At 35.5% G+C, this 16,326-nt stretch overlaps 1 protein-coding gene across 2 annotated transcripts; it reads left to right on the top strand.

Annotated features, from left to right (window-relative positions):
* Positions 1 to 21: 21 nt before the first annotated feature.
* On the top strand, positions 22 to 16,056 carry LOC121408946. 2 transcript variants are annotated; one of them, XM_041600684.1, is made up of 6 exons: positions 22 to 149; positions 9,019 to 9,753; positions 10,224 to 10,307; positions 10,897 to 11,205; positions 12,083 to 12,238; positions 13,653 to 16,056. In XM_041600684.1, the coding sequence occupies exons 2-6, from the start codon at positions 9,059 to 9,061 to the stop codon at positions 13,927 to 13,929; spliced, it is 1,521 nt and encodes a 506-aa protein (XP_041456618.1). In that variant the 5' UTR covers positions 22 to 149; positions 9,019 to 9,058; the 3' UTR covers positions 13,930 to 16,056. The 2 variants fall into 2 exon arrangements, with proteins under 2 accessions (XP_041456618.1, XP_041456617.1); XM_041600683.1 differs by having other exon boundaries at positions 9,012 to 9,753.
* Positions 16,057 to 16,326: the final 270 nt, after the last annotated feature.

Here is a 16,326-nt window from a genome sequence, read left to right as displayed (position 1 = left end):
TAGTACATATGCTAGCTAGTCGAGTTTTACATTTTTCTATTGTTGGAGTTGAGCTGAGTCGATCTCTCAAACCATAGACACGTCTTTAAACTTCGATTCCCACATTCCTGCCTCATCGAAGAGCTATAGACACTGCAGTATATAGTATAGTGAGTAGGGTTACGCCGTAGATGAAGTATATTTTTGTATCGTTATTAACGCAATTTATTGTATGTTTCTGGTTTTAAATTTCGCTCTCTCCCTTTGCATATTCTCTCTGAGTCATGATGACGCAAAATGCTATATGTGGGACCACATTCCAAGCTCAATCCAAAAACAATGCATAATTGCAATGCAAGTGAAATCGGGAGGGGGGTAACCGGGGGCCCGTTTCTCAACACCGTCATAAGTCTAACTTCTTGACTAAATCGGAGATAGTGAGCTACTTGTCCGCTAACCGTTTCACGAAGCCCTCTTTACCAAGATCGGGTACAACAACCTCACTAAACATTTGCTAAATATTTATCATGTTTATGATACCTCCGAACCTGTCATAACTTCTTTCTTGATGACGTAGTGGCATCACGTGGGTAGACTATGACATGCAAAAGTGCCGAGAAATTTGAAAATTATAATCTTACGTAATGTTGAAATTACATCCCCAAAACAAGTGGGATAATTGCATTCAATGATCATTGTAATACAAAGTAACTATGAAAACTGTTGGTAAAACTCCACAAAACTATTCATTTTGAAATAGTAAAATAATTTAATCGATAAAAATTATACCACGTCAGGCCATCCATAACTGGACTTGTATTTGTCGTTTTCAGACCCTATTGACATTTGGATAAATTCTAATCTCTAATTTATGCATAGAATTTGTCAATTCGTAAGATCGGTATCAAAGATTTATTTTAAAAAATGTTATTTCGATGATGTTTGGAATCGTAAAACATTGTATAATTATCATAATTTTACAAATAAAACCGTTATGGTTTACTTTCGTAAACTACTAAAATTGGATATCCCGGGGGTACCCATCTCAACGTCCACATGTGATTTTTTAGTCATGAAATAAATTATTCATAATTCAATTTTTCAGCAATTGAATGCCCCAGTCTTCATGGTCTAAGTATGTATGATGCATAATTTACTTGTGCTATTATTTTTAAAAGATGTAATTCCCAATTCATCACAATATTTGCAATTTTGTCATAATTTTTCTTTTTGAAAATTATGCTATTTTGTGACTAAGGCTACGTCTCATCTGCACTTTTTACCGATAGTATCGATATCAAGGTATTTTAGTTAGGAAGCCTTTCGTGAAACAGGTTTAGTAAGATTGGAACTAACTCCGTGGTTTGTGGATAAAGATATGACTAACTTGTCCATGTGTTGAGAAACGGGCCCCAGTTGGCTCCTGGCCTAGCCAGGCAGCTTCTTGAGAGTAAAATCATTTACTAATGTAGGCTTACTCTCAATGAAACTTAGACAGCTGGCAGACGTCTGTTTCGAGGAGTTTAACTTTTTTTCTCCTCGTACACAGACGGCTCGCTATCGTGCAGCCACCATTTTTGGCATTAGGGGACTTGCAATGCAAAATCCCCCCGTCGGGGCTCTTCAATTTTTGTCTTTAATGAATAAAAATTTTGAAAATTAACACGACCAAAATGCAAATTTATATTCCCTCTTGGGCTTGGCATTAATTGCCCCAAAACGGAGAAAAATGAAGTTAAAAGGAACAAAAACAGTGACTTACCTAGTCTTGAGGACGCAATGATGATGATTTATATATATTGATATGAATTATTTATGATCACGAAATAAATTCTAATATTTGTTAAATAAGATTTTTTATCTCTAAATTGTTCGTTGAGACGGCATTGCTTTCCGGAAGTACGTCATACATAAGCGGTTCAAGGGTCAACGCTATTGTATTTCCGTTGTTTACATGTGGAACGAGGGGTCTACGCGGCATCAGTTAGGTAAGAAATCTTCATTTTTTTACATTTTTAAATAGTAATATTTAAAACCTTCCTACGCATTAGGCGTAGGAAGGTGTAAGAATTAATAAAATTAAATGAATGCCCTTGACTTCGGTTTAAAAGGATGGATTTTTTGGGGGAATCCATCTTTGTTTTGGTCGTTCGCTGAAGGCACTATGGAGAGAGTGTCAAGACGTCAATGATGAAGAAATATATGACATATCTAAAAAAATCATCATCATTGCGTCCTCAAGACTAGACTTACCTCGGCTGTCGCGCAAATTCACTTCCCCGTTTTATCCGTTCTTAAGTACATAAACATATGGCCATTGAGTCCCCTGTACAGATCGCGCTAGAACTTCGGTCTCTGTATGTGGTGAGTGAAGCCAACGGAGTTCAGGGGCCCGTTTCTCAACACCTGGACAAGTTAGTCATATCTTTATCCACAAACCACGGAGTTAGTTCCAATCTTACTAAACCTGTTTTACGAAAGGCTTCCTAACTAAAATACCTTTTGTGCCGACGTCGATATGATTTCTTTCTTCTTTTTCTCGATAAGAAGAAAATGCTATGATTTGGAGCGGCTTTCTTTGTTCTTTTTCTCAATAAGACAAAAGAACAACCAAGAATATAATAATAATACCAACATGCTTATATAGCGCATATCACTGCCAAATGCATCCCTATGCGCTTAATTGGATATTATTACCCTGGCTTTAGCCTCGCAGAGACTGAAGCTTTCGGTCTAGGGATTTTTGTGCCTTTCATGTATATGTGGATACCAAAAAAATCGAAACTTTTGCCCCCTGTCCCAGGATTTTTACTCAGTCTTTCCCAGTCATTGCTAGCCTGTCTGGAGGCTTCTGGAGAGTAAAAGTAGTATTACTAACGTAGGCTTACTCTCCATGGAGCCTGGGTTGGCATACATGTACCATTGCTCTTCACGCACCAACGAATTGGGCAACAGCAATGTTGTGCCAAAATACTAGTTATTTTTATTTTTTTTAGCCCAAACTTGTGTACGTGGGCTACAATATTGGTTGGCAACTTTGGGCCAAAAATGGTTAGTTTTTTTCATAAATTGATGTTTAAATTCATTAAGATATTAAGAGTAGAGGAGCATTTACTTACATTTGTTGTTGCCATCTTTGATATCGTAGCCAAAGATAATAGACGCGTATAGAGGGCTACAATATCATAAGCAGTGCCAACTAACATTAAAAAAAATACTTGTGTCGGCCGATAAATATCATGAATGAATCATAAAATATCATGAAGTGATTTCATGATGTTTATTAGCCGATGCAAGTATTTTATAATTAAAGAAAAGAAAGTAGTTGACCGTCCTCACGCGCATCTATTTTTGCCGCCGCATGAAATTTTTAAATATTTACTTTGCTAAATCCGATATCGCCGTAACTGCGATAAAGAAAAAATTTCTGGTTTGGTTTTTTATGGGTAATTTTGAAAATGTGATCATAAATTAGTGAGAAAGTAAAGTTTGTAAATTCGGAATATATCACAGATTTCTTCATTTATAGTGCATTTTCGGAGACCCCGCTTTCTGAAACTGAACTAATCTGTCACGTGCTTTGGAAATATAGTGCAGATAAATCAATTTTGATGGCGTAATTTTTATTTCATCAGGGATTTTTGGTGATTGATAGCGCCTGTACTTCGGTGTATGTTGAGGTGATTGACTGTGACTGTGTTGGGTTTGCATACGTGTGTTAGGGTGATGTGATTGACTGCTGGCACGATATGTGAAACAAATAATTATATTCTATTGATTGCAAAATCAGGTGAGATTCGTGGTATGCAAACCACCTTATTCCATAGGCGGATCCAGGGGGGTGGGGCGAGGAGCCCGGGCCCCCCCCTATTGGCGGAGCAAAAAAAAATTTAAAAAGGGTGGAGAAAGAAAAAAAGAAAAAGAAGGAGAAAGACAGACTGAGGTAAAAGAAGAGGAAAAAATAAGAGGAGGGAAACAAGTGAATAAAATGATTTTAAAAAATATTTTATGTCACTATATGAAATTTTCGCTCGCGTTTTGCGCTCACATTGCAGATGCACATTTTGCTCAATAGGCTGATATGTAGCTTAAAATATCAAGTTTTGAAGTCAATATACAAAGCATACATGTATTTCATTTCGGACATCGAGCTTTCATTATTTTGTTTGATTTACAAATTTTGTCTTTGTTTATTCCATAAGATTCTTTATATACTCCCTTTTATGAAAGTTTATCAAAAAATTTGTCTTGTGATTTGTGCTCGCATTAATTTTTACAAATACATCAACTCATGAATCCTATTCATGATTACAAAAGGTCATTTTCAAACAAAAGTGGACATGGGGGTGAAAATTAAAACTTGCTAGAAATCATTAGGCATCAATGTTTTTTGAAACTAGACATCTTAAAGTATACTTTTCCATTTCATTTACATAAAAGTATTAATTATGTCTTGAGATACAGTGAATTTTATGCAAGGGAAATTAAATGTTACAAAATGTTGATTTTTGCATTAAAATTCACATATTGCCTATCACAATATAAAATTTGTATTAGAAGCACATTTGTTGGCAAGATACAAGCTGTGTATTGTATCTAACTCCTAAATAGCAAAAAAAAATTCTGTGAAGTGTTTTTCTGAAAAAAATTGGGTTTCGAAGTTTTCAAAACTGGTTGTCGTGTCACTCACGTTTTAAATGCAAAAAGTTTTCTAGAGCTGTGTATTCTGAAAATTAATTTATCCCAGTACTGGAGCAAATACAGTTTATCTGTACCTTATTGTATATAAAGTAACTTGGTCCAATGTGTTAAGGTAAAGCTAAAATTAACTGTTAAAGTTGTGTCGTGTCACTCACAATGTCGTGTCACTCACGAAATGTCGTGTCACTCACAGTATTATAATGTGTATAAAAAAGGACATCCAGTAATTTTTGAAGCGTTTTACCATGGATACAGTCAAAATGTTGTTCCTGACATCATTTAGGCCTATTTTAGGCTAATAATTTCCTCCATCTTCCTAATTTTACTCCTTTTTATGGAAATATTGAATTTGACATTGAGTTCATCTATTTTCTCTCCTCTCCGTGGTTGCCTTGGTTTAAAAAATCCTGACAATTTTCCATTGGTTTGAAGACTCGGATCCTAATTCATATTTTGGTGAATGTACTGTGATTAAGAATATAACAACATAATCAATCAACACAAAATTATGAATGTATCAAGAGAAAAACCACTATACTTTAGCAATGGACATGTGCATATTTACAATGCATAAAGGGTTGGTGATGGTGATGTTTCAAGTCATACCTAGGTATTACTCGAACATTCACTGTCTCCATTTACAGAAATGAGCAGAAAGTTCACCTTTCTTTTGAGCAATGTTATTTCTTTGTTATACTCATAGAGCTTTAGAAAAGTCAGGGATCCTTTTTTGAAATTTGCAGAAATTTAGTGGTAAAGTAGTGTACATGAGATAAGAGATCACCATGAACACCAAACATTTTTTCAAATTCAGAAAAGAAAAATATTTTCTTTTCCTTCTGATTGATTAAATCAACCTTTTCATTTGCCATAAAGCTTGTATTCCAGGACATGAAATAAACAAATTTGCAAGAAAACAAACATTTCAGGTGAGAATGTACTGAGATTTGATAGAACATTTTGGATATTGCTTGAAGCAGCTACATGCCAAGTTCAAAATCATTATTTGTTCGGCCACCATTCATACCGCTAGTGATTAACTACATGTAGGGTCTGAACAGCAAACTACCATACATGTAAGTGGGCCGATGTGTGTTCAGAGCAGATTTGCAGTTACACATATTCATTACAACAAAATGATGCATGTTCATGTAGGTCCCAACAAGTCCCAACCGAGACCGCATTTTGATTTGAGCAACTTTGGATGGGTTGCCATGTACCAGTAGATCAATTTTTTTGGGGGGGTACCCTGATAAGAACAGAGCTGGACCTCGAGGGGAAAAGCTATTGAGGTATAAAGGGACCATGCCAGATGATGTTAGCGACTATTGAGAATACCTTTCTTACAAGGAAAAATTATTCCATCCGTTGTGGATGCTGAATTGTAGGAACCTGTAAACTTTCATATACAGATAGGGAGAAAGAGTTAAAGTTTTGAATGATATCAGGCCACAAAAAGCATGTTTGAGTTGATGTCAATGCCAAGACCTTATAACACCTCCTTCAAGTGCCCCCTCCTCTAAAGAGGAGAGTGGTAGAAGCCCTAGTGTGACAATGTGGTATGGTATAGGGAATGTGAGTTGATGGGCAAATATGACCATAAACCAAGAATAAAACATCAGGATGACATATTATGAACTTTAAAGAAAGCAGTTATTATGTAATTAAGCTTGTTTTTTGATTAATGGTATTTTACTTTTCTAGATCATGCAAAAAATACTTTCAATGTTGAGATAAATGTTGTATTTTTGCACTTGTCGTGTCACTCACGTTTTGGATGTCGTGTCACTCACGGTATATAGGAGGGTACCATTTTCCATAGAGAAGGTTTGATTGATTTTGACTATATGTGTTAGATAGGTACACTATTTATGTCCATTTACTGGTACTCACAGTACTCCATGACAATTACTTGGGCACGAATCCAACCATATGTGTTAGTGGTCAGAAACCCATGTCCAAAATTTGTCGTGTCACTCACGCACCGTTTTTTAATCATATCTACTAAACGAATTGTTGAATTCAAATCAAACTCGCAGTGGCCCATGCCAGTCCTACATTGTATATAATATAGTAGTCATGATTGATTCATAACCTTTAAGTTTGAAGATATGAGCCCTTAAACCTCTCCGATTGTCGTGTCACTCACGTTTGAAAATGACCAAAAGTGCTTAAAGTATCCAGTTTTCAGGCCTCAATGTCAACAAATTTCACTCACTCATTAGGCTTATTACATGAATAACTATGATAATACAATTTTCATGAATTCCTAATAACTAAATTGTCCCTTTTTCAGAAAGGAATATCGACAAGTTTCATATAGCATTTAGGAAGAGGAATAGGAAGTCATCATTTTCATATGATTACAAAATGTCCTTTATAGGCCTAGAATGTTCAGGTCCTACATGTAGGTCAAAATGATCATACAAATATCAGATCGTGCTTCACATCCACTTCATAATTCCCCTACACATTGCTTAAGATAGTGCTTAAATTCACCTTTTTCATACCGGATCAAATATTTTCTGCTCGCGCTTCGTGCTCGCATTATCTGTTTTCATGATAAAAAATGAAATGTATTCAGGGCTTGGTAACACAAAGGTTTGCAATGAATTGCAATTATGAAAGAACCGCACTGATTGGTTCCCGGTCAGTATTTTAAACAGAGCTCGCATGCAACAATTATCCTAATTGGTCATTGGTATTAAGCGATTGATTGCAAACCTTTGTGTTACAGAGCCCAGAATACCCAGATTTCTGTCTAACTCTAAAACATGTTTATTGAATATCTTGATCTTTATTCAAAATGTGCTAAAATTATCCAGTTTCAGATCAGAACATCAAAAATTTTCTGCTCGCACTTTGCGCTCGCATCATTAATGTAGGGAAATACCAAATACCCATCCTTTTTCATGATTTACAAAACATGAATAGGGTGTCCAATTTTTAGGTCTGAAATCTCATACCATTAACGATTACAAAAAGTGCTTAGAATGTCAATTTTTTAGGTCGGAATGTCAAAAATTTTAAGCTCGCACTTCACCCTTGTATTATTTAATAGTCAAAATATGCATCGTCTTAATGGCTAACTGCAAAACGTTCTTAACAGGTCCCTTTTTGATCAAGCTTGAACCCATATTAAAAGTTTCTGCTTGTGCTTTGTGCTCGCAGTAATTATCTAGTTACAGAAGCATCTTGTTCAGGTTTACAAACATTGCCCAGAATGTTCAATTTTCAGGACAAATTCACATGAAACTCCCGAAATTTTTAGCTCGCGCTCGCACTATCTAAAGAGGTTTTATGAGATTATTACACTTTTACAGTGTATTTTGTTTTATAAGAATAAAGCTAAGAAATGACTGTTAAGACATGGGCGTTTTGCCCCCTTCAACCCATTTTTCACGACCTAGAAAAAAAAGTAAAGGAAAGAAATATAAGCCTAATTTTTTCCAAGTGTAATGTAAAAATCTATCACAAACTTTGATTTTTGTAATAAAAATGTCAAAATTTTTGTATGCTCGCAACTTCTTGCGCAATACTCTATCGATCCAAGCTCATTTCACCACTGGGACAACCTCTCAAAGAAACAAACAAAAATCAACTATGAGTGGCCGATCGGGGAAAATATGGGTGACAAAAATTTGGGCCCCCCTATTGGCGGAAGCTGGATCTGCCCCTGTTATTCTGCATGATTTTTTTTTTTTTTAGTCGGCAGAATTTCACGTTATAAAACTACAGGTATATCCTGCCTTATTTTCTTGTGAAGTTATTAATGGCACTGGTTATCTCTTTAATTCTGTTAATTTTGATCTTGTGGTCCGAGAATAAGGTGGAGTTTACATTGCTGGTCGTGAACTCATGTTTGGTATACATAGCCGGCTGCATTCTCACGTTTGCTTCGATCATGTATGAGAAAGTTTTGATACAGCCTTAGTTCCGTTTTTTTTACCATTTGTCATTTTAAGGCATATTTTCTAGGCCATTTAAATTATGATAGAAATCATTCTTCCGAAAAGATGACGGTGTTCTCAGAGCACCCCTGCGTATTGTCATATTGATATGAGTGACATTATGACATCATTATCTTTATCTTTTTTTCCAAAAAGATGAGTCAGCATTGTTCACAATTTTCCTTCTTAAAGAATTGGAAATTCAGTTCATTCCTGTTGAAGGGCATGATTGGAAATTGATATGGGATTGCCAATTGGGGAAATATTGAATCAAATGTGGAGTCGATTTTGAATTTGGTTACAAGCTTAGGAGCATGTACCGAACTGAAATGATATTTTTACCAAAATTTTCTTTATTTGATTTTTTCCTTACTTTGATAGGTTTCAGAGCTCTAAACTTATAATTAGATCTTGGTTTATCAAGGAGAATGAGCATGCCTTCATTCACAATGGGGCAGACTGAAAATGAAGATTTCCCTGCATCTGCTAGCACTGCTAGTCAACCTTTGAACTTCGTCCACCAGGACTTCACCCCTAGTAAGGTAGCCAGCCAGAGCCCTCACAAGCAGAAATCACCTGGTAGAGAACAGTCAGGAAGGCCATCGACCCCTTTCCCTGAAAATGAATTACAGTTTGTACCAACTTACAACACCATGGCTCCTGATCAGCCCATTGTCCTTGACAACCAAGGCATTGTGGAAAGCCCCTATTTGGCTTCTGAAGCTTTGGGTGCAACATCAACTTTGAATGAAGCAAACTTATGTCAGACCGGACAATCTGGTGATGTCCTTCACCATCAGCCACACCAACAGCACCCTGGTCCACTGATTTTCTCTCAACAGCAGGCATGGCCTCCGGAGAGTCACAAGCTGTACTACAGCCAAAGTCTGGACTTGGACAGTAATGGCATGCAGAGGACAAACCCCTTCGCGACGGGTCAGAGATCGGCATCCTGCGATGCTTCACATGGTAGCACAACGCCTACATCACCTGTGGAGAAAGAGGAAAGGATTCCCAACTCGGCTGTCAGGAGATCAAGAGTTTGGAAGTATGGTCGGAGGAGCAGTGGGAATCACAGTGATAGGCAGCCATTCACTTTCAGTGTAACTGCTTCTCAGGCAGGGTAGGTTCTGACTTCATGCCATTTGGTATTCTTGCAAGATTCTTGCGTAGGAAGAGGATCAATGATCAAAATATATTTTTCTTCTGATGTATACTTAGAGTTCCTTCCTATAAATGACTGTCTATTCTTAGGTTTTCATGGTACAGTCTGATAAATATAAATAGTTCTTACATTGATATATATATATGTAATGTCATTTGCCATTTTCATCACTTTATGATTGGGATTTTTATATGTTTAATTTGGGCAGGACATTAATACCTGTGACTAGTTGATATGCCTTCTATGTTACATGTATCGTAAGTGACAACATACAGATAATTAAAAACAGTAAATTATTTCTATTATAGCAGGCAAAGACTTGCAAGTTGAGGTTACATTTAAGGCTTTGGATTTCCCTTGTTTGAAAGATTGGTTTTAATTTCTGTTTTGTTTTGGTTATCTTCTAATAACATTGCTTTCTTTTTTAGTGCTGCTATTGGAGGGATCGAACACAGCAGTGCAAGGTTTTTTGGAAAGAGATCAATGTCAAGTTCAAGGCATGATGATGCATGGTGAGTGATCACTTCAGTCTAATTCATTATAATTTCTTTATAAAACGGTCATCATTTATGCTTTGATGTGCTATCATCTCTCACTATAACGCTTACATCTAGAGTATGGTTGCTGTAAAACATACTCATAATTTTCTTGTTCTGTATGAAATGTTCAGAAAACTAAGAAGAAGCTCTAACAGTGGAATTTTATTCTTCCTTTCGAATCTTGGAATGTGTTCAGACCAACTTTGCACTGATAGTGTTGTGTACTGGTATGTGGTTCCTAAGTTATCTACCTGCACGACAGACCGACAATTGCTCCAGATGTGATTTCATGTACTGATTCAATATAAAGTGAATTCAAAAATGTTTTATTGATTTTATAAGTATGGTTTGTAAAAATTAAATTAAAAAATAATGATTCAATCTTGGAAATTATGTCATAAGGAACATGCTATTGGCCATGGGGGGGGGGGTTGACTGAATCAGTCCTTCAGTCTTATAGGAACCAAACCCAATTATCCTAGTCTTTTTAAGGTTCACAGTATACAAATTGAATGATTTTCATCTGAAGATGTAACTCTATCTTTATTCTTTATTTCTGTAGGTCATCAGAGCCTTCAACGAAGCAATTCATTAGTGAGGAGCGCATGACGGCTGAGATGCACAACCTCAGTTTAGATGGTGTTGTTAGGCAACCTTTGGTCCCCCTCCCATCATCATCTACTCCTTCCTCATTGCCTTCATCTGCATCCCCACCTAGCTTTTCTTCTGCACCCAGCATGCACTTCTCTTCAACCAGCGGACAGTGTAACCATGGCAACTCCGATCTGTTGAGGCATCACAGATGTCACCATGATCATAGAACAGGGTCAAGGAGTTATGCTGAGGCAGTGCTTGCTGACATTGAAAGAAGGTAGGATGTCTGTTTTTGAATGTACAATTATTGGGTTTTAACATTGTCTTACCCTTACATATTGCTGCTGGTTAATGCCCTCTAGGACTTTGCATTGACATTGAATTGAGCTTTGTAATATAAATGATAATTTTAGCAGTACTGATTTTTTTTTTTTTACCAAGGATTGATCCCACCAATGACTGATGCACTGTTTACATTATTTTGTAGAATATTGGTTTTGCAGGTGCATGAAAGTAATGCATGTATACCTTATCCATTTTGTTTTTTATTTATGTTTTGTTTTGTTGTTTTTGCTTTTACATTACTCTAACTTTTTAGCTGTCTGGCTCTTCCTTCTGTGCTGTTTCCCAACATTGTTGAATGATAATGAACCAATATAAATACAACATTGATATTGTTTTCATATCCTACTTCTGATATTTATGCATGTCATGTGGCAAATTTTTGTATCCATTTTCAACTGTGTTCATATAATATAACTACACTTATGTTAAAATACAATGTGCCAGACACTACACCTGCTTGACTATAATGGTTTGTACTGACAAGTCTGCCATTTATAAAGGGATCATCTATTTGATCTCAGATTATGGTACTTTATAAACACCTTTTATTCCAACTTTGTAACATTAACATTTGGAAATGTTTTCTCCTTTTCATTTATGTGCTAAATTTCCTTTTATAAAAATGAATTAGCTCAGTGCTTTACTACCTATTGTAATGTACTAGTATTGCTTTTTTTGTAATATGTGAATAAAATAACCACCTCAATGAAATTACAGATTCATTAATTTCTTGTCTTGAATGTTTGTGATAATGATGTTAACCTTAACATTTAATCGCTAAACATATTGTCTTTACATCTTTATCTCAGACTGGATGACGATTCTGATGATGAAGGTGTTGAAGAGGACATGCCACCAAACCAGGGAGATGGTCATCGTCTGGAGATGACCCCTCAGTTGGTGACTGCCCTCAAATCTAAAGGAACGTCCAGTCATGTGCTCCCTCAAGATATAGTCAAGAAAATGTTAGTTTATCATTAGCTGATATAATTATGATGTATACAATATTTGTATGTTACAATGTTTGTTATGTAAATGGTCTGGCTTGAAAGCTATCAGAAACCTTCATAATGTAATTATTGCCATTGCCTACAATACATCCAAACCTCAATCATATTGATGCAGACTGCAGGTAGGGAAATAGGGCTGCAATGTGACTATTAACAAAAATCCATTCCATGTCTTAGATTATTCAATGAATAGGCAATATGAGGTATTGCCTATTCATAAGTTCAATTTAAGTTTATTTTCTCAGTATAAAAATGATTTACAATCAGTGCAGGAATGACAAATAAAATGAGAAAAATAGAAAGCACTGAGAAGTAGTTATTTGTAAATTAAGATGAAACACATGATAGCATTGAATTGAAAAAAATAGAAAAGTTCTTTAAGTATACACAACATCAGCAAACATTTTAAATGGGGGGGGGATTGGTAAATGTAAGATTAAAAGAGGAAATATTTCTTTGCATATTCATCTACATACTTTTTTAAAAACTTAGCTCTAAATAATGCAGTCGAATATTCAATTTTGACTGATTATTCCGACTGTGACGGGCATTATACCTTAATGAACTTTGGAGAAATTTTGTTTTAGCCTTGGAATATTACATCACGTCTCACTTGTAACAAAAGTTTGATTTTAATTTGTTTCAACTGGAGTAGCTCTAAAAAACCAGACTGCATCTCCTAAAGGTTATGAATGGCAACCCTAACTAACAAATTTAACCCCATACATTGTCCCTGATGTTTCATTATTGTACATAGGAAAATTTACTTTTTTTTCCTTATTTATTATGGTTGATGATAATTGTTGGCTACCCAAATAGTGAATACTCTGCATCCCTTAATCTGACATGATAGTTTGTCTAATCCCGCCTTTTTATAGTCTGTTTATATGGTCTCAATGGCAAGGTCTGCCACAACTTTGTTTGACAACAGCTCATCATATTAAGCTTTGATTTCATTGAAACTGTCCACTTTGGATTTTTTTGGTGGAGACCAGTGAAACTAGAAGCATGATTTTGAAACTACAATCCACTGATTTTGAAATCACACTCACACAAAAAAAATTCTGTGACTTCAATTTTTTTCTGGGACTATTGAGGTTGTGTTCAACATGAAAGATATACAACTCTTCCGTTTAAATCAGAAGTAAATTTACAGCATACAGCAAACTACATGTACTAAATAATTGAGGTGGATAATTAGTCGACAGTGCTTTCGGAACAGAGATGTAACAAAATGATCATTCATGTTGGCCATTATGCAGTGAAGAATATTTGGCTGCTGTATTCATATCCTGTCTGGTTAAAATTGACAATACAACAAATATATCTTAACCATGAAACCCTTTGGCATCCTTTCTCCTTGCTACAGAGTTTCATCTCCTTGCATGGATCTAGTGTTATGGAGACCACTGTCCATCATCAATCCAAGGGGAGGCCCAGACCCGTCATCATCATCGGGTCCATCTTCTCCGTCATCTACGGGCTCAGAGCTGACACCTATCATGGAAGTTGAAGTGGAGAGGGAAAGGGCAGAGGCAAGCAGCATGATGCCACAGCCCCAGCCTTACGAGGGGATTCCCCCAGCTGCTAATGACATCATGCAGGAGGAGGTGTTACCTGATTACGATGAAGATATGGATCTCTGAATGTTTCATGTTTATGAACTCACCTGTGCAATTAATCTCAAAGATGTCTGCCATTTTTTCTTTGAATCTCTCTTATTTATTTACTTTGAAAAGTAGTGGCAAAGGTTTTTTCCTTCGGACAATACAAAGACTTGTGTGTATCCTATGGTTCTTTTAAAAGAATGATTGCAACAGAAGCATTGCCATCCCGTTTCACCAATCTTCCAAAAGATATTAGATTTTGTAATCAGTGGGTTAAACTTTGTAGTCTATAATTTCTCTTATTTTCAAGTAACCAAACAATATTGGAACATTTTCATGATTGACTTAAATTTGAAATGTTTGCATATGTATTGCCTAAAATTTTGAAAGCTGCTTCAATATTTTCATCTTGTAATAACTTGTGAATCTTGCTGCATAGATTTTGCTGACTTAAATGTTTGTGCATGTTTGTCCCACACCCCAAATCTGAGTAAGAAATGTATTCAATTTACTACAATAGAAGGTAAAGCAAAATAATTGTATAGTAGATTATACTTTTTCACGCTTTTAACAATGTGTGCCGTTTTATGAGCAGGCAAGTTTGTTACTGGACTAATATGATTTTAAGCCATTCGGAACAGCATCTGCTTAAGTCCTAAACTACTTTGATAGTTCCTGGATCAATACCCAGAATGCAACATTTTGATATGTAGTCTTGTAATGTATACCCTCAAAATGATATCAAATATCTGTTTCTGTTTGCAACATTCATATCATTATATTTTTCCAGGGAACAAAACAAGCTTCCAAGCAATTTTTTTTTTCAGATCAAATGCCTTATTTTTTTTAAAACAGAACTCACAATATGCAGTTATTTGTTAATTATAATAAGGTAAATCAAGATCCAGATTATCTCTAGAGCACATGGCATTTGTTAGGACACTGAATGTTAGGAGATTAAGCTATTTATCAGTGTTTGTCCTTTGTGTGTATAACACAATGCCTAGTGAGATACATAAACCTGTTCGAAAATCCTGTTTTCCTCTATAGAAACTTATCTGTATGGTGCTATGTCTTGTCTTTACATCAGTAGTCTTCTTTGTTAAAAGGCTTCAAAATGAACAATTGAAAGTTATAAGTGGCTTTGTAACCTTCATTTTCAATTTAAAGTGCCCCCCTTGTTACAGTCTTTTGTATTGCAAGAAAATATCGGTAAATTAATATTAAAATAAATTTATTTTAGGTTGTTCACTTTACAAACTAGCTCTTTGGTGTATTTCTGAATTCATGTTCATATATGGTACATGTTTGTTCCTGGAACTGCAAACATCTGTGTTCTTAATGCATCCCGCGACTGAAATCATGATCATAAAACCTTTTTTTTAACTAATGATTTAATGAAGAAAATGAAATGATGCACTGTAATATCCGAGTGGTAGCGTGCTATCTAATCCAAAATGAATGTATGCAGAATTAATTTGTTCACCCTATACCCTTTGTAGACGACTTATTTATTGATGCTAAGACCTAGTTAGTGTCCCAGTAGGTTTAATTTGTGAAGCAAACTGTATGTTAATTCATAACAGCTAAGCTTTGTTGGAATCCTCCCATAAGGGTCCAGTTGCATCATAGCTTATCTTATTGTAGCTTTACCATCTAATGGTGACTGCTAAGGAATCTGATTTTTATTGGTTGTTGAGAATTTGATTATGCAACATGGCTAAGATGTTATCTTGTAATGTGAAAGCGCCAGTGCCAAGTTTCATAAAACATGTCATCAATGACCAGTTCCAATCAGTCATGATTTTCTACTGAAATGATCCCATTCCATTGGCTTAATGCAGTATTTTCAAAGAATCCTAGCATTTTGTTATCGATAAGTTTTATTTAAAGGGAAACCATTACCATGTACAAATAATGCACATTTATGAATGTGTTGTAGCAGTGCAGTGCACTGTATTTACAATATGGGACAAGGATGAGGCATTTGTGACGAGTGCTTTTGCATGATATTGTGAATACTCAAGTTGCTTGCATTTTCACTATCACAAATTTAAAGATGTGTGTTTTTGTGTTCTAAAATGGGTCAGCAGGATGAATTTGTAGTGGAAAGTTTTCCGAATCCCTCCACTTATTCTAGGATCGCACAAAAAAGTCATATCTGCTTTCTATTATGAAAAAGAACGTGTATTTCACATGGGGTCTCACATTTTATGCATTATGGGGAAAGTGATGAAGAGAGTATACTAAGATCAAATTTTCTAATATCTGTGAAATTTATATCTTAATTATGTGATTGGGTTGGGATAGTTATTGGGAATTTCTCCCAGACACAAACCTTTGTAGACTTGCTATGATAATGTACAGTATTTTTGTTGTCATGAAATGACTTTGTATGTATTTTGGTAATAAAATAAATGTTTAATGTGAAAAAAA

This window comes from Lytechinus variegatus, chromosome 2 (assembly GCF_018143015.1).
Source record: "Lytechinus variegatus isolate NC3 chromosome 2, Lvar_3.0, whole genome shotgun sequence".
Classification (NCBI taxonomy): domain Eukaryota; kingdom Metazoa; phylum Echinodermata; class Echinoidea; order Temnopleuroida; family Toxopneustidae; genus Lytechinus; species Lytechinus variegatus.
The sequence above is the reverse complement of the archived record's forward strand: the minus strand, read 5'-3'. Positions and strand labels throughout refer to the sequence as shown.

What these genes read in the sequence shown, in the direction of transcription:
- LOC121408946 (XM_041600684.1), top strand. Translation starts at nt 9,059, where the DNA reads ATGAGCATGCCTTCATTCACAATGGGGCAGACTGAAAATGAAGATTTC. An exon ending in TCAAGGCATGATGATGCATG is followed by an intron (nt 10,308 to 10,896) that starts GTGAGTGATCAC and finishes TTATTTCTGTAG; the next exon opens with GTCATCAGAGCCTTCAACGA. An exon ending in CAAGATATAGTCAAGAAAAT is followed by an intron (nt 12,239 to 13,652) that starts GTTAGTTTATCA and finishes TCCTTGCTACAG; the next exon opens with AGTTTCATCTCCTTGCATGG.